General features: G+C 31.8%; 2 protein-coding genes across 16 annotated transcripts; one reads left to right on the forward strand and one right to left on the reverse strand.

Moving 5' to 3' along the window:
* Positions 1-4,188: 4,188 nt before the first annotated feature.
* LOC127261626 (E3 ubiquitin-protein ligase RHA2B-like) lies at positions 4,189-4,929 on the reverse strand. Its single transcript, XM_051289907.1, has one exon. The coding sequence runs from the start codon at positions 4,903-4,905 to the stop codon at positions 4,453-4,455; it is 453 nt and encodes a 150-aa protein (XP_051145864.1). The 5' UTR covers positions 4,906-4,929; the 3' UTR covers positions 4,189-4,452.
* Positions 4,930-20,848: 15,919 nt separating this feature from the next.
* Positions 20,849-25,536, forward strand: LOC127261774 (proline-rich receptor-like protein kinase PERK9). Of its 15 annotated transcripts, none has more exons than XM_051290155.1 (12): positions 20,849-21,151; positions 21,257-21,332; positions 21,515-22,603; positions 22,720-23,130; positions 23,206-23,292; positions 23,568-23,638; positions 23,725-23,801; positions 23,923-24,070; positions 24,143-24,304; positions 24,392-24,629; positions 24,750-24,908; positions 25,111-25,536. In XM_051290155.1, exons 3-10 carry the CDS (start codon positions 21,574-21,576, stop codon positions 24,557-24,559), a joined length of 2,154 nt encoding a protein of 717 aa, XP_051146112.1. In that variant the 5' UTR covers positions 20,849-21,151; positions 21,257-21,332; positions 21,515-21,573; the 3' UTR covers positions 24,560-24,629; positions 24,750-24,908; positions 25,111-25,536. The 15 variants fall into 15 exon arrangements, with proteins under 15 accessions (XP_051146112.1, XP_051146118.1, XP_051146123.1 ...); XM_051290161.1 differs by having other exon boundaries at positions 21,518-22,603; XM_051290166.1 differs by having other exon boundaries at positions 21,537-22,603.
* Positions 25,537-26,030: the final 494 nt, after the last annotated feature.

Below are 26,030 nucleotides of genomic sequence, written 5' to 3' on the forward strand. Positions count from 1 at the left end.
TCATACTTACAATATATTACACAAATGTCACATTTATATTACACAATACTAATAAGAGTATTTTCGTATTTTTTACTACAACCTAATATAATATTAATATTAAAAAATCTACGTGCAAAAAACAAACATTACTCTTTATATGAGATGAAGAAAGTACTATTTTTTTCGAAAAACGCAGAGTCTAGAACCTTGGGGTTTGAAAGCTAAAGAAACAAACTACCTAATATAAAATTTTTTAAACTAAAAATATGTGTTTGTTTGGGATTTGAATTTTGAGTTGGGATTTGAATAGTAAAAATTTTGAATTTGAATAGTTGTATGATTAAATAGGGGTTGATGTGATGTTTTAAATGTAAAATTAATTTTTAGTATAATATAAAAAATAAAAAATAGGTGTTTAATTTGATATTTTTTTAGAAAAAAATAAGATGAATAGTGTATTTGGGGGAGAATCCCCCAAACAAACACACCCTTAGGAGATCGACAAAAATAAATGAGCTTGAGTGGATATTATTTTGTAAATAATAAAATTTTATAGAATACAAATAAATAAAAAGTAAATAAAGATATTTGCAATTGACGATGGACAAAAATAAATGAGTTTGAGTGGATGTTATGTGTTCAATATCGATAAATTTACAAAAAATAAAAAAGATTATATTTTGTGAGACAAAAATGGGTCATCTTCGTGGATTTTTCTAGTGCATACTTTCGGCGCGGGCATTTTTCCACATCATCATAAAAAAAATGAAAAAAAAGAAAAAAGGAAAAAAAAAAAGAGAAAAAACTTTGGATCATCTTTGGCCGCACAGGGAGCATAAATGATATTTTGATTTTGTATATAAAATAATATATTTTATTAATATTGTTAAACTTATATGTACTTACCGACCGGACTGTTGAAAAAATGTGTGAATGATATGTGTTAGGTTTATATCATATCAGTGTGTTTTCTAGGAAAAAAAATACTAAACTAGTATAATTTTATGCATATAAGTGTTTATTTTTAATTTAAAATATCTTATTAAATATATATTGTTTTATAACGTAAAAATTCGAAATCGTTATCCGAAGACAGACATAGTCCGGAGGCTATATATATATATATTGGACGGGATCGTTTGTCCCAGACACAATTCTGTCCCACTGTATCATACATACATTGTGTATATATGCACACTATGTATGTGGAGATTAGAGCTGACAATGGGTCGATTCATGTCGGGTTGAATACTTTAAACGGGTTAAATTACTCAACCCTAACCCAACCCATTTATTATCGTGTCGGGTTCGAGTTGACCCGTTTATTATCGTGTCGTGTTCGGGTTGACTCGTATATATAATTAAGTCGAATTTATTGATTCAAACTAAATAATTTTTTTGTTGTGTTGTCGTGTTATGTTAGTTTTTATTGGTTTGAGCGTAAATTAGGTTGAATTATTTAAAATTGAACTTAGTTTAAATTAATTTATTAGAAAATTAATAAATTATGATTATTTTACATATATAATAAATATATTAATCAATATTAATATATTATAATCGGATCGTCGTGTCGGATTCGAGTCGAGAGTCTCAACCGTAACCCAACCCGTTTATTATCGTGTCGGGTTCGTGTCAACCCGTATACATAATCGGGTTGAAATATTTGACCCAAATCCAATTATTTCATGTCGGATCGTATCGAATTGTCGTGTCAGATCAGTTTTTGCCGGCTCTAATAGAGATAAAGATAGGGTTTATTTTTGAGACAGAATATCACCGCATAAATATCATACCAACCAGATTACAAGACGTGGACTTGAAATTCACACATTTTAAAGCCCGATCCATAACATGTTGCACGTGAATATCACGGCCTTGTAGTTTTCATAGTTAGATTTAATTGGTTGAATTTTAAAATTAATTTAAAATAAGATATTAATTAGATTTATTTTAATAACATATTGATTTGATATGTTATAGGAAAAAAATTGTATTTTTATGAAAAGGGAATAAATAATATAAATTTCGATTTGAAATTACAATTAAACACTATCTCATATTTATCTGTAAAATAATAAAAGTTTTAAATTAAAATATTGAGCGTATAAATTGATATTTAATTTACTATTTTAAAATAAAAATAAGTATTTAATACTATATTATAAATTTTATTTTAAAAATAATTTATACTATAATACAAACAACACCAAATAACTATTTTGAGCATAACATTATCCCGAAGAAAATCGTGTTTCGTTAAATATTTATCGAAAACGAATATTTGAATGTAATAAATTTGGATAATCAAATCCGAATATATTTTGTTAAAAAAACTAAATATTACTTCATCTGTCATTCAAATTTATACTCACTTTTCTTTTTGAGTTATTATCGAAAAATATTTTCATTTCTTTTTTAAGTAAAAAATTATTCTATTTTTGTATTGTTTTTTACTATAAAAGGAAAAATTAACAATTATTACTCTTTCATTAAAACTCGTGTCCGATCAAATAATCACAAAGAGTATTTGAAATATTAATATTGTGTTGTATAGAAATTGTATCGATTATAACCAATCATTTTGAAATAAATTCTCTCTCATGTTATGTTATACATATGAAAAAATTGAGAGAATTAAAATGATAGAATAATAAAATTAGACTTATTTCAAAATAAAATAAGATAATTACTTTCTATTAGTATTTAATGTGAATCTTTTTATCATTTTAGAACGGTAAAAAAAAAACTATTTAGCTTTATATTTTTTTTTTAAAAAAAAATAGCAGAAATAGTCTTCAAGACACTTTTTTGCCAAATTTTTTTAATTCTGGGCTAATTTAATATATAATTTAGTTATAATTTTAAAATGATAAAGAGTCACGAACTAGATTTAAATATTCTTTTTCGCTAAAATAATAAAAATTCGTCTCTCTTTACTGTTTTTCACTATTTCTATTCGATCATTTCTTTCTTTAAATTTTCTTCTTCTTCATCATCGCCACCATCACAAACTGTCATTCGCCTATTATTTATGTTTTGTCAAAAAGTTGAACTTGTGTAAACAACGCATTCTATATATAAACAAAAATAATAATCTATTCGTCGAGCTTGATTTGTAGAGTATTAGGTTTAACGGGGATTTACCTAGTGCGTATTTTCGGGTAGCGGCTGCGGATTTCCACCTCATTAAAAAAAAAAAAAAAGAAAAAAAAAAAAGAAAAAAAAAAAACACAATAATCTAGTATCAATTATACGTAACATTTTCTTCGTAACACAAAGTAATATAGTTTAATAAATTAATGATGGTAGATTATGATCAATTTTATTTTACTACCCACTCCGTCTCACATACCATGTTCACGTTGTCATTTCTGTCCGTCTCACATAACATATCATTTTCATTTTTTGAAAAATGATTACACACTTTAATCTCATTTTAATTTTTTTAATTTTAATTAAATTAATTAGTTATCTTAATCTTAATCTATAATAATTTATATTATAACTTATAACTTAATTATTTTTACTAATACATTTTTAATTATCCACTAATTATATTTATCCTAAATTCTCGTGTCTACATGTAGTATTATTTAAAGTGAATAGTGTTGCTGTCATTTTAAAATAAAAAAATTAATGTTTTATCCGTCTCTTAATATTCTATTTATTTATTTTTATTTTTATAATATATTACACAAATATCATTACTTTTATATCATACAATACTAATTTAGTCTTTTTATCTTTATTTGTATTAAATCTCAATATAATACTAATATTCCTAAAGCTCAATCAAAAAACAAATTGATAGAGTATATAATTAAAAGAAGTTTAGAATATATGTTTAGATATTTCAATCAATATATGTTGTGCTATGTAAATATATACTGTATATTTTAAAATAATACACCGACTCAATCAAATCAATACTATGCTGATTTAATTTAATCAATTCCTACCCCCAGTTATATAATATAATGTCTAATTATTTTTATTAGCAAAAAATGAATATATTTCTTTTTTATAATTAAAAATTTAAAAATATATTTTCTCGTCCGCGGCTTTTAAGGTCATATTTACTAATTGTATTTAATATTAAAAATATTTTTAAATTTATATAATTTTTTTTTATAAATATTTTTTTATTAGCATTATAAGAATTTTGTAATTTTTTTTTTTAATTTGTACAATACGAAGATAGTATAACAAAACAAGCACTAATATTTTACAAATAACTCGATCCAAATAATTTCAAAATACAACTAATTAATTAATTATATGGGCCAACAACTAACCAATCCAGTTAATTACAAACAAATTAAAACCTCTCTCTCTCTCTATATTATATATTCTATACTACAACACACTTGTTGGTTTAAAAAGTCCTCCGTTGTATATCCCCCAAGTCCCGGGACCTCGGGACCCCCGACCATACCCTAGCTTCTACAACCTTCCGTCCATGGCAGTTCAACGCAACCACCACCGATCTCCGTCGACCGACTCAAACTCAAATTGGCAGAAATTGAAAACCAAAACCTCTTTTTCCGGCGGGAATCGACGATCTCCGGCGGCCGGATTGAACCGGAAATAGTTCCGGCAGAGCGGGCAAGTCCAGTGGCCGCATCCGATCCAACGGTCCAAGCACGCACGGTGGAACACGTGGCCGCATTTCAGCCCTCGGATCTCTTCCCCGTCGCCGACGCCGCACAGGCAGACCGCGCAATCGCCTCCGTCGCCGGAGCCGTCCGCCGTCCGCCGCACAGCGAAGGAATCGATGCTCCGCGGCGGATCGGCGGCGACGGAGGAGTGGAAGAAGGATCGGTGGAGAAGGAGATCGATAATCGACCATATGTGAGTGAATAGAAACCCTAATTTGGCGAAGAGGAAGTGCAGTCGCCGGAAGTTCATCATCAGAGACATGGAGGAATTTTAGAATGAAAGTTCAGGGGTTTACGGAGGCGACTATTTATAGCGAAAATTTTATTTAGTATATGGGGAAAGGTAAACTATCTATAATAATGGAAACGTTAAATTGCACTAAATTTATTAATTTCACGAAATTGTTTCAAATTTTCGTACCTTTAAAATTGCATTAAATTGTTTCAAATTGAACAGTTTTTTAACTGTTTGATCAGTCAAAAAGTTAATTTAACTGTTTGGTAAATTAGCTTTTTGGAACAAAAAAGCTAATTTCTGAAAAGCTAACTTATCCAAACGTTTTGAAATAGTTTTTTCTGTAAATTTTTTTATTCCTTATATACTCTTAAAAATTTATCATACATTTTACACAAATAAATATATTTTGATTATTTATTAATTATATTAGAATATTTTATTATATTATAGTTTTACTTTTATAAATTTAAAATAATTAATTTTTATATAAAAATTATTTTAATTGTAAAATATATAAATTTATTAAAATCAATATAAAATAAAAAATATAAATATTAATAATTTATTTTTTTATTAAAGTTATATTATATAAATTTTATACTAAAAATAAATTAAATTTATTGAAAATTATAAATATAATGAACTAATTGATAACTAACATAATAAATATATACATAAAAAATTTATTATTTTATATTTACATCATTTTCAATAAAAAAACTATTTATATATTATAATAAAAATATATTATTTTTTAAATTTAGCTGTGACAAAAATAAATACTTTTATAACACTTTTACAATTTCAATAACTAATAACAAAAAATTTTAAGTATTCTAAACTCAAGAATAAAATAGAAATGTCCTCGATTGTCATTTTACGTATAAACAGCTAATATCAAATAGTTGTTTTATTAAACATTTTAATACAAACAGCTAATCGAATCATCTAACACCTATCAACTAATTGAATCAGCTAACAGTTAACAACTACCAGCTAATTGTCAAACACGCCCCAAATATCATTAAATAAGAATTGTCAAGAGGTTAGACACAAAGTTCATAAAACCATGAAAAAATTTGATGCAGTTTTAAAAATACAAAAAATTTGGCAATTTCGTGAAACTAGACCCGAATTTTGTGCAATTAAACATAATAATAATAATAATAATAATAATAATAATAATGGTGACGTAGACCAGTAATTTAGGCATTATCTGTTACACGTACTAATTATTCAAATTACACTTATTAATTTCAATTTAATTAATATTACACTGATTCTGTCTGCTTCTACTGTCTCATTTAACTTTTGGTCACTTATTAATTTTTTCTATTATAAGACATATTTTTGCATTTTTTTTTATTAATTTATACTACGTTTTGATATAATAATTAATATTCAAATATCAACAAATAAAAAATAAATTGGATCCTTAAAGCCGGACGAAAATAGTATAATATAATTCCTTTTAGGTACTGCCTGCCACATAATAGGAATGATTCAAATTACACTTATTAGTTTCAATTTTATTAATATTGTATATCTGTCTACTTAATTTGTCCACTCTTTCTATTTTCGTCAATCTCATTTAATTTTTTTTTTAAAAAAATATAATTATACATTTTAATCACATTTTAAAATTATAATTTAAATTAAATTATTTAGTCATCTTAATTTTAATCTATAATTATTTTTATTAAATTATAATTATTTTCACTAATATACTTATTAATTACTTACTCGTATGACAATACCTAAGACTCTGAAGCTAAAGAAGATAAATTAGTTGGGGCGGAGGCAGTAATATGATTTATTATTACTATTATTATTGTTGTTATTATTATTTGTAAAAAAGCAATATGTTGGGTGTGTTTGTTTGGAGTTTATATTGGATTTAGATTGTTCATTCAAATTTTTTTTATCAATTACCCTAAAATATTATACTCTTTTGTTCCAAATATAATGTAATATTTGTTTCTGATACATAAATCTTAATTGATAGTATTAATAAGATAATTCAAGAATTAAGTGATACGATAAAAGAAAAAAAATATATATTTATTCGAGTGTGATATAAAAATTAAATATATTTAATTATTTTTTATTTTAAAAATATTACAAGATATTTAAAATAGACTTTGCAAGTTATTTTGAAACAGAGAGAGTAATAAAAAGATGAGTTTGCTCATTTTATATTTTTAAATGGATATATTATTTATATTAAATTTAAAAAATTATATTGATAATATAAAAAATATTAAATTCGAATTATTGATTTTTTTATTAATAAATAATATATATTGTTTTAATATATGTATATTATATTTTTATATAATATTTATAAAAAATTGTAATATTTAAAAATACTAAATAATTTCGATATACCCTTACCACCATTACACGTGCTACACGATGCATTTAACATGTGAAAAATGAATAAGCTGTGGCCGCAAAATTTTCGTACTAATATTATACTACTTATTTTATTGAAAATCTTGCCGCTACTATTTTTATTTTTAGATTTTTTCATATATATATAATATTCTCGTCCACAAATTAATGTCCTATTTTTTTATTTGGGACGTTCAACAACTATTGTTATATTTCATTTTTTAAATACAAATTTTATATTTTTACCCTTCATTCATTTATTACTTTTAATCTCTACCATAAATTTAAGGGCAAATTTGTTCATTCATAATAAAAAGACAGTCACCTAAAAATATACTTTAGGACAATAGAAATTGACAGAGGAAGTATTACTTTATGTATATTTTATAATATTATTTCAAACAAAAAAATAAGAACAAAGTAGACAAAAAAAAAATTATATACTTATAAAATAATACACTAAAAATAAATATAACAATGAGATATACTTCATCCGTCTAATTGTGTGTTCATTTGAATGGATACAAATTATAAAAATAATAGTTAAAAATAAATATTTTTACTTTTTAAAATAAAATAATAATAATAATATTTCTTTACCAAAAAATGAAACTTATAGTGTGTAATATTGCACTATTTAGTAATCTCATTCGTCGTGCTAGAAAGTATACATATTTTAATTTTGAGACGTCCAATTACAAAATAAGTATTTTATTAAATACCCTTTTTTTTTTTTTTTTTCAGAAATCCTTACTTTACATTAAATCATTACTTTTATACAAAAAATAAAGGACAAAAATATTATTATATTATTTTTACCTACCAACTATAATTAAAATATTATTATTTATTAAACTTCGTACCAAAAATAAATGTATATTTATTACTTGAATGAAGGGAGTATTATAAAAAATAACAATACGTACACAATAGTATAATACCAAAATGTATTCTTAAAAAAAAATTAATTAAATATTCAATCTAAAATATTATTATTTTATATTGTCAATGTATTTTTCATATATAAAATAATCAAATATAAATACAATTTATAATATATTATAAATATATTATTACTTTTATATTATATAATATATATAAAAATATTTTTGTATATTACAAACCAATATAATTTTTTAATATTAAAATATTTATGTGAAAAAATAAATACTACTTTTCTGTGAGGTAAGTAAGAGTATATAATTATATTATATTGCCTTGCATTAATTCAATATTTGCCGTCTAGAGTCTGAAAAATTGATTCTATCACCAAATTTAACTTATTTATGTCATCTTCAATCTATCAATTTTATTTATTCAATTTTAACTCTAAATATGCAGTTGCTACAATAATTTTACTTCAACCATAACTCTAATTTTCACTATTATTCTTCAAATATTCAATTTTTTTCTATTCTTTTAAACAACTTTTTATTTTTATAATTTAAAATAATTTTTTAAAAAAATTAGAAAAATAAAAAATTTATAAAAAGTAAATTATACAAAATTATAAAAAATAAATTAAAAAATTTAAATAAATATATTTCATCTTTCAATCTACAACAAATATTTTTACGTATTAATTACTATGATTCTTTAATTATACTTTATCTTGATCGTATAAGATTTCTCCTTAGAATAACATGACAAAACGACAACTAATTATAAGTAGTAACATATTTATTGCACGAGTTTGCTTCAACGGTAAAAATTATTAAGAAATTAAAATTCAATTTAATTCCATTACTAGTACAATAATTTTTGTGACATGAAACATGTTTTTCAATTATAAATATAGGATCATATTTTAGACATTTATTTGATAGATATTATTATGAATGTCAAAAATATTTTAATTTGTTTTGAAAAATAATTTGAAAGAATATATATATATATATTTTTATATCAAATATAAAAAATGTTTAAATTATATAAAGATAATAATATATGTAATATATTATTTTTTTTGAAAAATTATATATTACAAAACAAACGTACCGGACTCATTAAATAAAAATATATACTCACACGTGTGTAAATGTACGCATGTAATATAATTACATCAATAAATGCTTAACTAACATTATAATAAAGCATTTATATTAAATCCGTCTCAACCTTAGAAAAAAATTATAAAATATATATGGATAATAATACAACAACGCGTCTAGTAGTTAAAAAGATCGTAGCTAATTTGGCCAGCGAATATGCTATGAAAAATTGCAATATAATTTTTATCTCAAATTTTATTTGCTTTAAATTTTGTCGCATATTGTTGAGTATAAAATTTATAATTAGGATGATAGCCCAAAAATAAGAGGGAAGGTAGGCCCGTCAATGGGCCCATCAGGTGGCCAAGAATTTCTCTGGGCGGATCGTTCGGAGGTAAGGCGGTCGGTTGGTCAGCCGTCCGTCTTAAGAAGGCAGGGCAATAGTGAAAGTTAGCTGACGGGAGTGGTCAGTCAAGCAGTTGAATTCGATAATTGACAGGAACGGTTGGTGGGACGGTTAGGGCACGTGTCAGTAGGAGATTAATGCTGGCGGTTGATGGCAGTTGTAGTAACCGACCAGGTTAACGCTTGGGGCAGTTGGTGGCTGTTGTGGTAAGCGACCAGGTGACGTTTCAAGACGTTTTCTTAGGAATTATTTAATCATTCAGGGGATCAACAAAAAAGAATCTTCAATCAGATAAAATTTAATTGAGAATTTTCTATTGAGAGTCGCCCTTTTATTTTCATGCATTTATTGTTTTGTTTCTACATACAAATTAATTATTCAAGTTCGATAATATTTTCGAATTTTACTGTGTATTGTTAAAAAAATCATTCAACACATAAATCAAAAAAATAAAAAATAATCTTAAAATATTTTACCATTTCAATTGTCACGGGTATGATAACGAATTTTTCCGCCATCAATAAATGTCTGTTTAAATAATTGACAAAATGTAGAAATAACAAAACTTTGACACAATGTTTAATTTGAAAAATGCTAGAATATTATTAATATTAATTGAATACAACAACAATAAAGAAAATTTTTAGAAAAAGTAAAAAGATAATTGAAAATATTTTTGAAAATTTAGTTAGTAAATTAAAAAAAATAAAGATATAATGTAATAAAACTAGTGACATTTGTACTAAATAAGCATTGAACAAATGGTAATAATTAAATATAAATTTTGACTTTTTCAAATATATTAATGAAATAAATTAACGAACGAATCGAGAATAAATTTGGCAGATGGAAAGAAAACATTATTAAAGTGTTTGATTTATATTTGAAGCTAATATTGTGTGTTTACTTGTGAGGTTTTAGTTGTGGGTTTTGATTTTGAATAGTAACATTTTGAATTGAAATAGTTGTTTGATGTGATATAAATATGTGTTGATGTGATGTTTTGAATGTAAAATTAAATTTTAGTGTAATAAAATAAATAAAAATTGGGTATTTGATTTGATATTTTTGGAGGGAAAAAAAATTGAAATAGTAAAATCAGGTGTAAAACCAGACAAGTAAATACAAAGTTTCTAATAAAAATATATTATCTTTATTTTGGAAGAAAAATGTAATTTACTTTTTTTGCACGTGGATTTTTAAATATTAGTATATTAGTTTGTACTAAAAAAAGAATAAGATAAAAATACAACTGTTAGTATGATATAATATAAAAATAATGATATTTGTGTAATATATTGTAAGTTGTAAATGTATTTATTATCCGTGCGCCTTCCGCTACCAGTCCGGCGCCAATTGATTTGGGCGAGCTGTCGAGTCCGATCATAGACAATCGATATTCAATCGCTGACAGCATATGTGATCGAGGCGAATTACGACTCAAGCTCCCACTCGCTTATCGACTCTGAACTCAATTCGAGCGCCAGTGAATATTTCATTTTCTAATTTTAATTTTAAGTTTGTGGATAACAATAACACAATGTGTTTGTTTGGTTTGTATTTGTTGAGATATGAAGCCTGATTATTTCATAAAATCTAGGGATATGATTTGGATATGATTTAGATATTATATTCTAGATTTTAGAAATATGATTTAGACTTATAAATATCCATGTATCCTCATTTTAACATAGTCTGCGTACTTTATAGTAAAATTTCTGGCTTGGCAGCGCCCCTAGACGTAAATCATTATGATTGAACTGGATTACCAAATTCTTGTGTTGTTGTGTCCTTGTTTGTCTCTTTTTTATTTTCTAGAATTTTCGTAACAAATTGTATCAGAGTCTGGTTCGTTGGTAAGGTGGACAGGGAGACATCGAATATTGATTGTGGATGTGGGAATCCCTTGTGACCTGCGGAGATGCCTTGTGTCGAAAGTCTGTTGGCAGTGTTGGGTCGGTCCCGACAGTTCTAGTAGGTCAGACATCGGGTCCCTTTGTGATAGCCGGTGCAAGGTGGATAGGGAAAAATAAGGGTTTCGACAAACGCAGCGGAGGAGATATCCGTTGTGCTCTCTTATCAAGTGAGCCTTAGGTTTGTTTGTGGGAGTCAAGATGGGTGATCGTCGTGCTGTCAAGGTATTTGATAGAATGAACTTCGGTTTTTGAAAGATGTAGATAGAAGATTACCTGTATGGTAAAGATCTAGAGGCGGCGTTGAAGGAGAAATCCAAAGACATGGATGAAGCTGAGTACAAAAAGATTGACAGGAAGATAATGAGTGCGGTTCGACTAACCCTTTGGGAGAATGTCTCGGATGAATTTAGATCTGAGGCAAAGGGAAATGGTGAAGATAAAAATGGTCAAAGTTGAAGCCGAAGAATAAGAACAAGGAATATGCAAGTCATGTGTTGAAACGTGACTTGGATTTAGCGGTCTACCCGACCCTAAACCAAAGCGAAAGGGCTGTTTCAATTGGCAGGGTTCCTTTTGGGCTTATCCTAATTAATAACAAATAGGCTTAGGGTTTAGGGTGTTTTGGGGTGCTTATAAATAGACAACTATGGTTCTTAGTCGGATGACACATTGTAAATCTCTGAATCAGTATAATAAAATCTCTCCGGTTCCTGCCCGTGGACGTAGGTTGACACACCGTCACCGAACCACGTAAAACCTCTGTGTTCTTTATTTGCTTTCTTTCTCGTTTTCTCATAACAAGTGGTATCAGAGCCATATCTCATTGATTGAAAATGTCCTCGTATAAATTTGATCTGGAGAAGTTTAATGGGTCGAATGACTTCACGCTCTGGAAGGTCAAGATGAGGGCACTTCTGGTTCAACAAGGATGTGCGGCTGCGTTGGAGGGAGAAGACAAGTTTCCTAAAGACACGAAGGAGGAGGTAAATAAGGAGATTTTGGCAAGGGCTCATTCCGCGATCTTGCTGTCAGTTACTGATGAGGTGTTACGGGAGGTTGTAGATCAGACAACGGCTTTTGGGTTATGGAATAAACTGTGTGAGAAGTACCAAAACAACTCCCTCACGAACAGGCTATATCAGAAGCAACGTCTTTACACCCTCCGGATGTCCGAAAGTACTCAGGTAAAGGATCATCTTGATACCTTTAACCGTATCATTCTTGATCTTCAAGGAGTTGAGGTTAAAGTAGATGATGAAGACCAAGCCCTAATTTTATTGTGTTCACTACCTGGTTCATATGAGAATTTTGTAGATACTATGCTATATGGTAGAACTACAATTTCTGTTAATGATGTGAAAGATGCCCTTATGTCCAAAGAATTGAAAAGAAAGGTTTCTCTGGAAGAGGGTTCTGGTTCAGGTCTGTTTGCAGGTAGGGGAAGACCACATGAGAGGGGTAGCGGGAATGGGAGGTCGCGTTCAAAATCAAAATCCTCTAGCAAAGTTAAGTGTTATCTTTGCAAGGAGAAAGGGCACGTTAAAAAGGATTGTCCACAAAAGAAGGGAAATACAAAAGTTGATTCTAGTAACAGTGGCAGCAGTGCTGCTGTGGTACAAGACAGTTCTGATGATGGGGACTTTGGTGAAGTTCTGACAGCGTGTAGTGCTAGTACTGCTGATTCCTGGATTATGGACACCGGTGCTTCTCACCATATGACGTTCTCTCGTGATCTACTCACTTCTTTTAAGGAGTGGAATGGAACGGTGAAGTTAGGTGATGATGGGGTTCTAGCCATAAAAGGGAGCGGGGTAGTGCAGATAAAATTGCATGACGGTACTGTCAGGAAATTTGACTGTTGGTATGTTCCTGAACTCAGAAAGAATTTGATTTCTCTTGGGACCTTAGCCAAGAATGGTTTAAAATATCATGGTGAAGGTGAGTGGGTGAAAGTCCTGAAAGGTGCGCTGGTAATGATGAAGGGAAAACTGCAGCATGGAATTTATTTTCTACAGGGCAGTTCAGTGATGGGAACGGCGGCGGTATCTCAGTCCTTGGATAAACATGATGACAGGACAAATTTGTGGCACCGGCGATTAGGTCACATGAGTGAGCTAGGGTTGTCTGTCTTGAGCAAGCAGGGTTTATTTGGTGGGGATGTGATAGGTAAAATTCAATTCTGTGAGGCTTGTGTAAAAGGGAAGCAACGCAGGGTGAGGTTTAGTACCGGTCATCACACTTCAAAAGAAATTCTGGAGTATGTTCATTCAGATCTATGGGGTCCCTCTCCGGTGAAATCGCAGGGCGGATGTTCTTACTTTGTCACTTTCATAGATGATTATTCGAGAAAAGTCTGGTTGTACTTTCTAAAGACTAAAGATGAGGTGTTTGGGAAGTTCAAGGAGTGGAAGACCATGGTTGAAAAACGGACGGGTAAACAGGTCAAGACTCTAAGAACTGATAATGGGTTGGAGTTCTGCAACGCTCCATTTGATGATTTCTGCAAGAAAGAAGGTATAGTGAGGCACCGCACTGTACGACACACACCACAGCAAAATGGAGTTGCAGAGCGAATGAATCAAACCCTCATGGCGCGTGCTAGGTGTATGCGCATATTTGCTGGCTTGTCTAAGCAATTCTGGGCTGAAGCAGTAAACACTGCTAGCTATCTGGTTAATAGATCTCCATCAACTGCAATTGACTTAAAGACTCCTCAAGAGGTATGGTCCGGTAAACCCTCTGATTACTCTAATCTAAGAATATTTGGATGCCCTGCATACGCTCATGTGAATGATGGTAAGCTGGAGCCGAGGGCGGTAAAATGCATATTTCTAGGGTATGCAACAGGAGTAAAAGGTTATCGACTGTGGTGTACAGAAGGTAAAAATCCTGGTAAATTTCTTATTAGCAGAGATGTAACCTTTGATGAATCTGCTATGCTTGATCAGAGTAGAGGTTGTGAAAGTATTGCAGGTACAAAAGATTGTGGTGCTAACCAGAGAGTGGAGTTTGAGACTCATGACAGAGTTGTGTTTGAGGAAAAGCAGCAGGATAATACTATTGATCAATCCGATCAACCAGATCAGTCAAAACCTCAAGGGAAACCGGTTGAGGGGGAAGCTGATGACGCTGGTACGGGGGTTGAAGATTCCATAGCAGCAAGAAAGGGAAAGAGAAATATTCAGAAACCAGCTAGGTTTGCAGGATGTGTCAATACGTGTGACATGGATTCTGTTGCTTATGCACTAGCGGTTGGTGATGATCTTGGCTCTGATGAGCCAAAGACATATAAAGAAGCTGTGGCGACTAAAGATGCAGAAACCTGGATTATGGCAATGAATGAAGAGATGCAGTCTCTTGAAAAGAACAAGACTTGGGATCTTGTTGCACTACCAAAAGGGGTGAAGCCAGTGGGATGCAAGTGGGTCTTTAAAAGAAAGGAGGGAATTCCTGGTGTTGAACCTGCTAGGTTCAAGGCGAGACTGGTGGCAAAAGGGTTTTCACAGAAGGAAGGAATCGATTACCATGAAGTCTTTTCTCCTGTGGTGAAACACAAAACCATTCGGGTTCTTTTGGCAATGGTGGGTGCTTTTGATCTGGAGCTGGAGCAGCTTGATGTAAAAACAGCATTCCTTCATGGTAATCTAGAAGAACAGATTTATATGTCTCAACCGGAGGGGTTCTACAGTTCTAAAGGGGACCAGGTATGCTTGTTAAAGAAATCTCTGTATGGCTTGAAGCAGTCTCCGAGGCAATGGTACAAGAGATTTGACTCATTCATGGTGTCTAATGGTTATACTCGTAATCAGTTTGATAACTGTGTTTACTCGAAGAAAGTTTCTACTGATTCCTTTGTGTATCTGCTGTTGTATGTGGATGATATGTTAATTGCAGCTAAGAACATGACTGTAATTAATGACTTGAAGGCTCTACTAAAAGGTGAGTTTGAGATGAAGGATTTGGGTGCGGCAAAGAAAATACTTGGTATGGAGATCTGGCGTGATAGAGAAGCAAGACGGTTATGGGTTTCTCAAGAAAAGTATATTGAGAAAGTTTTGCAGGCATTCTCTGTTGATCAGTCCAAACCGGTAAGTACCCCTTTGGCGGCACACTTTAAACTTGATCGAAGCACTATACCGGCTACAGATGAAGAGGTTAGTTACATGAAGACGGTTCCATATTCAAGTGCAGTTGGAAGTCTTATGTATGCGATGGTATGTACGAGACCGGATCTCGCTTATGCGGTTAGTGTGGTGAGCAGGTTTATGGCTAATCCGGGTAAAGCTCACTGGGGAGCTGTAAAGTGGATCTTGCGATATTTGAAAGGAGCGTCTGATATTTGTCTGGTATATGATGATAAAGGCCATGGTGATGGTCTTGTTGGCTATGCAGACTCTGATTACGGGGGTGACTTAGTGAAACGAAGATCACTAACTTGTTTTATCTTCACTCTGTTTGGATGTGCAGTCAGTTGGAAGTCTACTTTACAACCTACGGTTGCATTGTCGACGACTGAGGCGGAATACATGTCAATGACTGAAGGTATTAAGGAGGGTATCTGGTTATATGGTCTGGTACAGAGTTTGGGTCTGAAGGTGGAAAAACCGGTGTTATTCTGTGATAGTCAAAGTGCTTTGAGTTTGGCTAAAAATCCAGTGTATCATGAGAGAACCAAACATATTGATGTAAGGTTGAATTTTATCCGTGATGTTCTGGAGGAAGACAAGTTTTCTATTCAGAAAATAGCTACAGAACACAATCCAGCTGATATGTTGACAAAGGCGCTACCGACGGAGAAGTTTGAGCACTGCTTGAACTTGGTGAATATTCGTAGGAGGTAAAGCCCTCTCGGGGCATCTGGCAGGAAGGAGACGACTGAGAGATACTGACGAACATTTGGCGGTTGGAGAAACTCCAAGTCAAGGTGGAGATTGTTGAAACGTGACTTGGATTTAGCGGTCTACCCGACCCTAAACCAAAGCGAAAGGGCTGTTTCAATTGGCAGGGTTCCTTTTGGGCTTATCCTAATTAATAACAAATAGGCTTAGGGTTTAGGGTGTTTTGGGGTACTTATAAATAGACAACTATGGTTCTTAGTCGGATGACACATTGTAAATCTCTGAATCAGTATAATAAAATCTCTCCGGTTCCTGCCCGTGGATGTAGGTTGACACACCGTCACCGAACCACGTAAAACCTCTGTGTTCTTTATTTGCTTTCTTTCTCGTTTTCTCATAACATCATGTGGTATGTTGGAACTGCAAGGGGCACTTGAAACGACAGTGCAGGGCGCTGGAGAAGGATAAGGGTTCGGAAAACGCAGCGGAGAAGATATCCAATGCGCTGATTCTGAGCGACAGTAGTCCAATAGAGTCATGGATTTTGGTCTCATTAGCGTCATTTCACTCATGCAGTGATTCGGGAATCATGGAATCCTATACCGCATGTAATTTTGGTGATGTTTATCTTGCAGATGATGAGACACTGAAAATTGTAGGTAAAGAGATAGTTTGAATCAGAACACCAAATAGTGGGGAGTGGAGACTGAATAACGTGAGGCATGTCCCGGGTCTGAAACGGAATCTGATTTCCGTGGGACAATTGGATGAGGTAGGTTACTCGACAATTTTTTAAACTAAGTCGTGGAAGGTAACCCAAAGATCCATTGTCGCGGCCCAATGAAGAAGAGATAGAACTCTCTATATGATGAAAAGCATGCAAGACGGAATCAGTTATGTGGCCATAAATGACGACACAAATTTATGGCATTCTCGTCTCGGACATATGAGCGAGAATGGGATAAGGGAGCTCGTTTCAAAGGGAAGATTGTCAGGTGTTAAGTCCGTCGATATTGAAGTATGCGAGGACTGTATATTTGGGAAGCAGCGAAAGGTGACGTTCTCAAAAGGTGGGGGAGACCTGAAAAAGGAAAAATTGGAATTGGTCAAAACGGACTTGTGGGGACCAACTCCTGTATCGACCCTTGGAGGCTCATAGTACTACACCGCGTTCATTGGCAACACTACAATGGAGGTATAAGTATATTTCCTTAAGCGTGCTTTTGATATCTTTGGGAGGTGAAAAACGCGTGCAGTGGGTGTAATGAGCTGATTTATGAGCAATCTTGAAAGACAATCTAAGGTGGTGACTTTAGATGAATTGAAGTTGTGTTCAACCTTAATTGGCTTCGATGAGTGAAGAGGGAGGCTTTGTGTTGTCATTACCGATGAAGTATAATGTTAAAGTGAAAGATGCAATCAGTCTTCAAGTGAGAGATTGTTGATATATGAAACCTAATTAAATCATTAAATTTAGGGATATGATTTTGATATATTGACATAGACTTAGCCTATAAATATCAATGTATTCTCAATTTAACATGCGCCTACATACTTTATAGTAAAAGTTCTAGCTTGGTAGCGACCCCAGACGTCAATCATTTTGATTGAACTGGGTTATCAAAATTCTTGTGTTCTTGTGTAATTGTTTATCTCTTCTTGATTTTCTGAAATTTTTGTAATAGTATTTTAAATCAAATTATTTACTATTCAATAAAAAATATATATATTTTTTATAAAAGTTACCATCAAAATGTCATTTTAAAGAAAATTTTAAATCAAAAGTTTGTTTAATAATGGATTGAGTGATTTAAATTTATGTGATAATAATTTGATATACTAATATTTTATGAGATAAAATATAATTTTTTTAAATGATAATTATCTGTAATTTTTTTTTTTTAGAAAAACCAAAACACTAAACCCACATCACATAATATACTGATTGTATTGTATATTGATTGATTTATTTATTTTTATTGAATAATTATCTATATACTTCCTCCGTCCAAGCAAAAATTATACATTTATTTTTAGCACGGAGTTTAAGAAATAATAGTATTTTAATTATAGTTAATAGATAAAAGTAGTGTAATGACATTTTTGCTTTTATTTTTTTGGTATAAAATAGTATTTTAATGATAGTGAATAGATAAAAGTAGTGTAACGATATTTTTGCCCTTATTTTTTTGGTATAAAATTAATGATGTGAGGTAAAGTAGAATTATTTTTGAAAAAAATGAGATATTTAATGAAATGATTAATTTGTAATTTAACGTCCCAAAATAGAAATATGTATACTTTCTATCCGAACGAAATGAGTATTTTTTTCTATTATTTAATACGTTGTCTGTAAATGCAAGCTATCAAAATCTAAAATATTACTGTAATATATTGTTGCGGGAAGAAATCATTTATATCTATAATATAGTATATATATTTATTGTTACATTGACCTTAATCATGCAATATTTAAATTCTGAATTTAAATAACCCACACTTCTTTTCCATTATACAGACATATTTGTTTATTTATTCATTTATCGTGTGACTTAATAATTAATGTTCTTACCAATATGATATTAATTTATTTTCATTATTATATTAAAGTAGTTTGTGTCTTCAAAGAAACAAGTGTTTGATATTTTATATTCTTTATAGTACTCTATATAAACTGCCGTGTAACACGTGCAATATTATTATTGCTCCTTCGTTTCAATACAATAGTCTTATTTATCATTTTTGTTTGTTTTAAAATAATAGTCTTATTTTTATAAATAATTATATCATCATAAAACTATTCTTACTTTTTCATTTTTATTACAAATTGCTACTATTTTTTACACTAATACACTCATAAGAAGGGCAAAAAAATCTTTTATCCATATTTTTTACCGGCTATCAATATAATATCAATATTTTTTAAATTTCATGTTCAACCCAATTAAAACTATATTTATGGGATCGGAGGGAGTATTATTTTTTATAAATTATATTTATAGTTTATTACATGTGATATGATATACTCTCTCCGTATCTTTGTCTGTTCCACAAAAGATAATTTTTTTATTTTTAGTAAATTTATTCTTCTTAAACATACTTAACAACGAATATAAATTAATTAAATTAAATTTTTAACTTCTTACGAAGACGTATTCAAAACCCTTTTATTTCTATCTCTCTTTAATAAACAAATATTTTTTTATCTATATTTAAAATTTCTCATTTTCTTATAAATTTAATTTTAAGTTAATTATAAATAAATAACTATATTTTTTATTTATATTACATAAAAAATGATAGTTATATATATTTTTATATTGAGATATAACTCTAAAAATATTTAAAATACAAACAACATTACTATTTTAAAGAATAATAAAATAATATCATAACTTACTATTAATTATTTATTAATCTACACTACCTAAAATATCGTGTCCTAACAAAAGTGCTCATATCTGGCGGGACGGATGGAGTATGATTATAGCAACAAACTTAATTCTATTCAAAATAATTCGTTTTTTTTTAATTAATTTTACAAATGATCTAAATTTCATACTTAAAAACAAAATTAAAAAATTGTGGTTGCTGATATTGAAATCCCTTATCAATTATGTGATATAAATAATCGTCTCACCTAAAAATTTAAACAGTTATGATATATATTATTTAGTTATTTATCTACAAATCAAGTCAACCAACAAAATGTACTGTTTTTGTTATTTTATCAATCAATCGATCAATCAAATATTTTATTTTATTTTATAATTTTTAAAAGTATTTACTATTTGAATTGTATGTTATTTAAAAATAGAAATTAATAGTTTTTGATAAAAATAGTACAATTGATATTTTTAAAAAAATTTTAATATAAATACCATCGATTGTTATTAAGTAATGAAATAATAATAAAAATAAAAATATAGTTTTATAGTGATTTTTGTGAAAAAAATAATATAATTTTATCGAAAATACAGGCCGAAAAAAATATTGATTTTGATTTAAAATAATAAAAGAAAAGTCAAACTACAAATGAGTTACAAATAATTTTGGATATTATATATTTTACTTTTTAATACAAAACATAATTAATAAATCAAAATACATATACAATAAAAAGTTTCATTATAATTGGGCTTTGGGCCGAAGCCCAATAGAGGAATTAGTTGGCCCATTTGAGTATTTTTAAAAAAGAATAATTTATTGAGTTTTAAAGGAAGGATATTTTAGACATTTCACAGACAGTAGAGTTTGGCATAGCCCACCAACCGGAGGATGGGCCCCACAAGGGCACGCACTGTTGGCGGTGGTAATTGATCGGGAGTCGAGCTCCCGGGACCTTGTGAGGCTAGACAGTTAAAGGTGCTGGGATTAGTTGCAAATGCATATCATAATAGTGACGCTTAGCCATTCAAACTGTAAGCGATAATCACCATTAGCACAGAATCATTGTTGATGGCGACCTTCATCATTATCAATTCTCGAGCACGAACTCTGCCCCAGGAATCGCCAATCCAAGCAGGAGGAACTAAGGAATATTTATTGCGGAATTTGTCTGGAAGTGTCGGGTGTCACTGTTTTGTCGATTTTTGTTAATGAATTATCTGAGGGGTTATTCTCCGTGTTTTAGGTTGAAGCTTACGGTTTCCGAGCACTGAGAGGAGCCTCCGATTTGGGTGAGTTTTGGATGTGCAGTTAAGAGATTGAAGTGTGTGATTTGAGGTTTATTTGCTAGATTTTTTCTGTTTTTGGTGATGAAATTGCGGTTTTTTCGAAGAATGTTCTGTGAATTTCGTTTTCTTTTACTGCTAGTTTGAATTGATGCAGGCAATTGATTTCTTCTGTTGTTAGAAGCAGATTGAAGCACTAGGGTTTCAGTGAAGGTGATAGCTGATCGATTCCTGTAAGTTTCAATTTTAAAGTATGGTTAAATTTTATGGAGAGATTTGTTTTTCATCATGTAGAAGCCATCTGAAGATTCTGAACTGCTCTAGCTGAACGTTAGGATTTTTTTTTTTTTGGTGTGCACAGTTGAATTTTGGTGTAGATTTCTAGTAAGTAAATTTGAAATTCTTGACATTAAAGTAGGTAATTTGGTGTTCTGGAGGAATTTACGAAGGTGGATTGATCTTGAGCATTGCAAGATGTCATCCAGATCTTCATCCCGAATTTCTCCTGCAGTTGGTACTCCACTATCTGCCTTCAGCTCTCAGCCATCTTCTTCACCTCCTAATTTACCAAACTCTTCGTCGTCTGCACCGCCGCCACAGCTTAATCCACCACTAAAATCTCCTAGTGCACCTGCACCTCAGTTCAATACATCTCTAGCAGACCCTCCTAGCTCACCTTTACCCAACTTGAATTCTTCTCCAACTGTCTCGCCATTGCCGCAATCCCCTCCTTCGTCAAATGTGACACCACCTCCACCTCCATCCATGGCTTCTCCACCTACAGCCAGTCCACCACCTCCGCCTTCAACTCTACCTCCTCAACTGTCTAATCCTCCGCCAACATTGTCTCCGCCGCCACTGAATCCACCGACTACATTGCCACCACCCTCTCCACCATCTGAGCCTCCTAGTTCCCCACTTCCCAAGACACCTAATCCCCCTTCACCCCCATCGCCCGAAGTTCCTGAAAATCCACATCCACCACCTGTCAAACCACCAAATAATCACCCACCTCTACCAGCTAGAAAACCACCAGAACATTCACCTCCACAACTACAGCCTCCTACCGGTGGTTCGCCACCACAACCATCATCTCCACATGCACCAGCAAAACCACCCCAAAATTCACCACCACCAGCACCACTTGAGCCTCCCCATAATACCCCCACGCCGCCAGCTATATCTTCTTCTCCACATACTCCATTTTCAAATTATCCTCCAAGATCACCGCCTTCTCCCTCTGGCTCACTGACATCATCACCCGCAGCGCCGCCAGCAAATACTAGCAAAAATATTTCCACTAGCAATTCTCCGAAAGGATCACAATCCACAAGTGATGGTGGCGTAACCGGAGGTACTGTGGCAGTTGTTCTGGTTCTTACTCTGCTGTTGTTTGGAATATTTGGAAGTGCCGCTTGTTTTGTGTGGAAGCGGAAGAAAAGGGCTCATCAACGCACTGGTAGCTACCTTATGCCTATCTCTATTGGTTCTACTCTTGAATCAGGTAAGCATTGTAGTATGTGGATTAGAAACTTTATTTTATTTATTTTTTTTGGCATGTATGCGTACCTTATATTAAATGTGGAAGGAAATTCAATAATTAACAGAGTTTGTATGCAGATAAGAGCTTTCAAAAAGAGCAAATATCAGCACCCAACAGTGGAAGTGGCGCTGGCGGTGGTACTTCTAACTCACCTCACAAATCTGGTGGTTTGAACAATTCAAGGTCATGGTTCACCTATAAGGAATTACTTGATGCCACAAATGAATTTTCAGTCGAGAATCTCTTAGGGGAAGGTGGGTTTGGTTCTGTATACAAAGGAACTCTTGTGGACGGTAGAGTGGTGGCAGTTAAGCAACTAAAGATTGGTGGGCGGCAGGGGGAGCGAGAATTTAAAGCTGAAGTCGAGATAATAAGCCGTATACACCATCGTCATTTGGTTTCACTTGTGGGTTATTGCATTTTTAATGACAGTAGGCTGCTTGTTTATGATTATCTCCCTAACAACACCCTGTACTTCCATCTTCATGGTAAGAATTGCATTTGATATCATAAGATGAGTTTTTTACAAGATATTGGTCATATATTGCCTCTTTGCTTCTCAGGTGAAGGTAGGCCTGTCATGGATTGGGATACACGTGTAAAGATTGCTGTTGGTGCAGCTCGTGGAATAGCCTACCTTCATGAAGACTGTAAAGCTCCTCTAAATTCCGCATATCTTACATATTTAATCATATAAAAAGTCATCCTCATTTTTTCATCCTTTGATCAATGAATAAAGCAACCTTTATTTCTTCCTTCCGTTGTGTCATGGAAAGTCTCTAATTTAAATTTGACCATCTTATAAATGTAATTCTATAATTTGTGATTGTAAGTATGGACCAAATACTTGATGGAGAGAGTTCTATTTTTCCTTATTTTATCGTATGTATTTTTAACTGATCACTTGTTTCTTGAGTTGTTTCAGGTCATCCCCGTATTATTCATAGGGATATCAAATCATCAAATATTCTTATAGATGACAATTTTGAAGCCCGGGTATTACTAATATCAAGCATGTTCTATTCCCCTCCCCACCCACACCCACAAACATTTAGGACTTATTTCTAAAACTACTTTTTCAGGTTTCTGACTTTGGACTCGCGAAATTAGCTCTAGATGCAAACACACATATCACTACACGTGTGATGGGAACCTTTGGGTAAGTGGTAACGCTGGCTGGTCTTTGGGTTCTCTGAAGCTAAATACAAGCTTTCAATACACTATTTATTTACTTTTATCGTCATTCTAAGATCTTGTATTTGTGTATTGTTTTCCTTAAGATACATGGCTCCCGAGTACGCCTCCAGTGGCAAGTTAACTGAAAAGTCTGATGTGTACTCCTTTGGAGTTGTGCTCTTGGAATTAATCACTGGTCGGAAGCCTGTAGATACATCTCAGCCACAAGGGGAAGAGAGCCTTGTTGAATGGGTAAAGCTCAAACTTATGGTAATTATCAAAATTGCATCATTCTTTTATCATGTACCTTATTATCTTTCTCAGGCACGACCCTTGTTGAGTCATGCGATTGAGACACAGGATTTCCACGAACTATCTGATCCGAGGCTCCAAGGAAGTTATCCTGATGCTGAGATGTTCCAACTGATTGAAGCTGCTGCGGCTTGTGTACGCCACTCAGCCATTAAGAGGCCAAAAATGGGGCAGGCAAGTTGTCACGCGAACTAAAACTTCTTCACATTTACTTTTACTTTAATGCTGATGGAGCGTCACCAATGATTTTATTCCTTTCAGGTTGTGAGAGCTTTCGACCAAATGGGTACCTCGGATTTGACAAATGGAATGAGACTGGGAGAAAGTGAAATGTTCAATGCCACTCAACGATCCGATGAATTTAGATGGTTTCGGAGGATGGCATTTGGTAGCCAAAATTACAGCACAAACTTTTTCCAGTCAAAATAGCTGGAATTGTGAAGCCATCTGGAGAAACAATCAGGACAGATTGATATGCTGACATCCAAACGGAAAAGAGGTAAATCAAGCTCTATCAAGTATTACCGACACTACTGTAATTTTACAACAAAATGGTGGTAGGAGAATCAAATCATTGGTGAACGAGATCAAGAGAAGTACTGTTTTTTCATTTCTTCAGGAACAGTTTTGTGCAGAACCAATCCCCTGCCCCTTAAGGGAATGATGCATCTGCAGGAGAAGCCCCTGGCACAAATGGCGTCGATGGAGATAATTTACTTCTAAATAAACAAAAGTAGCAGAGCCCTATCCCTACATTCGACAAGAGTTAACATAAACTGTAAGCTTCTGGCTTTCTATGGCTATTTATTCAGCCTATTTTCTAACAACTGGTTGTTATGTGCTCTTGAAAATTACTTTAATGTAATGCCCTGAACTTTCGGTCAAATTATTTGCTTCTGAGATCATTATGTCTGTAGCGGCACGTATTATTTATTATCTTACGAGTCTGATCTTTGTTTGAATGTTGCTTCTTTTCATAGAGAGGTTCATACTGAGGTAAATCAAGAAAGGGAAAAGGTGTACTAAAGCACAAATTGAAGAGCTCTACAACCGAAAGCAACATGAGAAATTAGAAGCTTCTAAAACAGACAAAACGTAAGGGGAAGGTGAATAATTTGCTCTAAGTTGTTGTTTGTGTAAATTTTTTTAGCTCCCAGATTTATATACATTCACTGATAAATATTTATTCGGTATTTTGTCATGCTGTTTAGCAATTGTTCAGTTGTTCTTTAGATTTATGTGTTTTTTTGTTTCGCTTTTGTTCTTGTCGCTATAGAATATTCTTCAAATTGAGTTTCTCTCATGATGTGGCATGTGCTTTGTGTTGCTTCTAGCGAGGATGTTTGACAATTCATTGTAATTTGATAATCCTTTAGGCGATATAAAGTACATATTTTGTATTTACATGTTTTAATCATTTTAGTTAGGGAGATATTGTTGCATTGGTATACTATTTTGTGATGATTGTAGTCGTCATTTTTAGTAGTTGTTTTAGAGATTTTATTCACAGTATGTTAAAAGTAGTATTGTGATAGATCAAATAATGATGTGACAACAATGTGATCACAATTACTTGCTACTGAAATTGTTTTATGTGATACATATATATATATCTATATATTTTTTCCTTTACGTGAAAAAGTATCTCGCTACATTACCAAATAATAATGTAATGTAAATAAATGTTGGATGTGATTTTTGTAGAAAATATGTTTTATGTAATATTTTAACTGAAAAATAGGTATTACATGAGTTTAAATGCTTGTATGATTTTTTAGGTCAATATATTCAGGCATTTCTTTTCCTGTAAATTAAAGCCTAACAACTAATTTTATATGCATTGCTTTAGGTTACATTTTAAGGAGTTATTTTCTGATGGGAAATCTTTGTATACTTGATT

The sequence above is a fragment of the Andrographis paniculata genome, unplaced genomic scaffold, assembly GCF_009805555.1.
Source record: "Andrographis paniculata isolate CXL003 unplaced genomic scaffold, ASM980555v1 Contig64END, whole genome shotgun sequence".
Taxonomy (NCBI): domain Eukaryota; kingdom Viridiplantae; phylum Streptophyta; class Magnoliopsida; order Lamiales; family Acanthaceae; genus Andrographis; species Andrographis paniculata.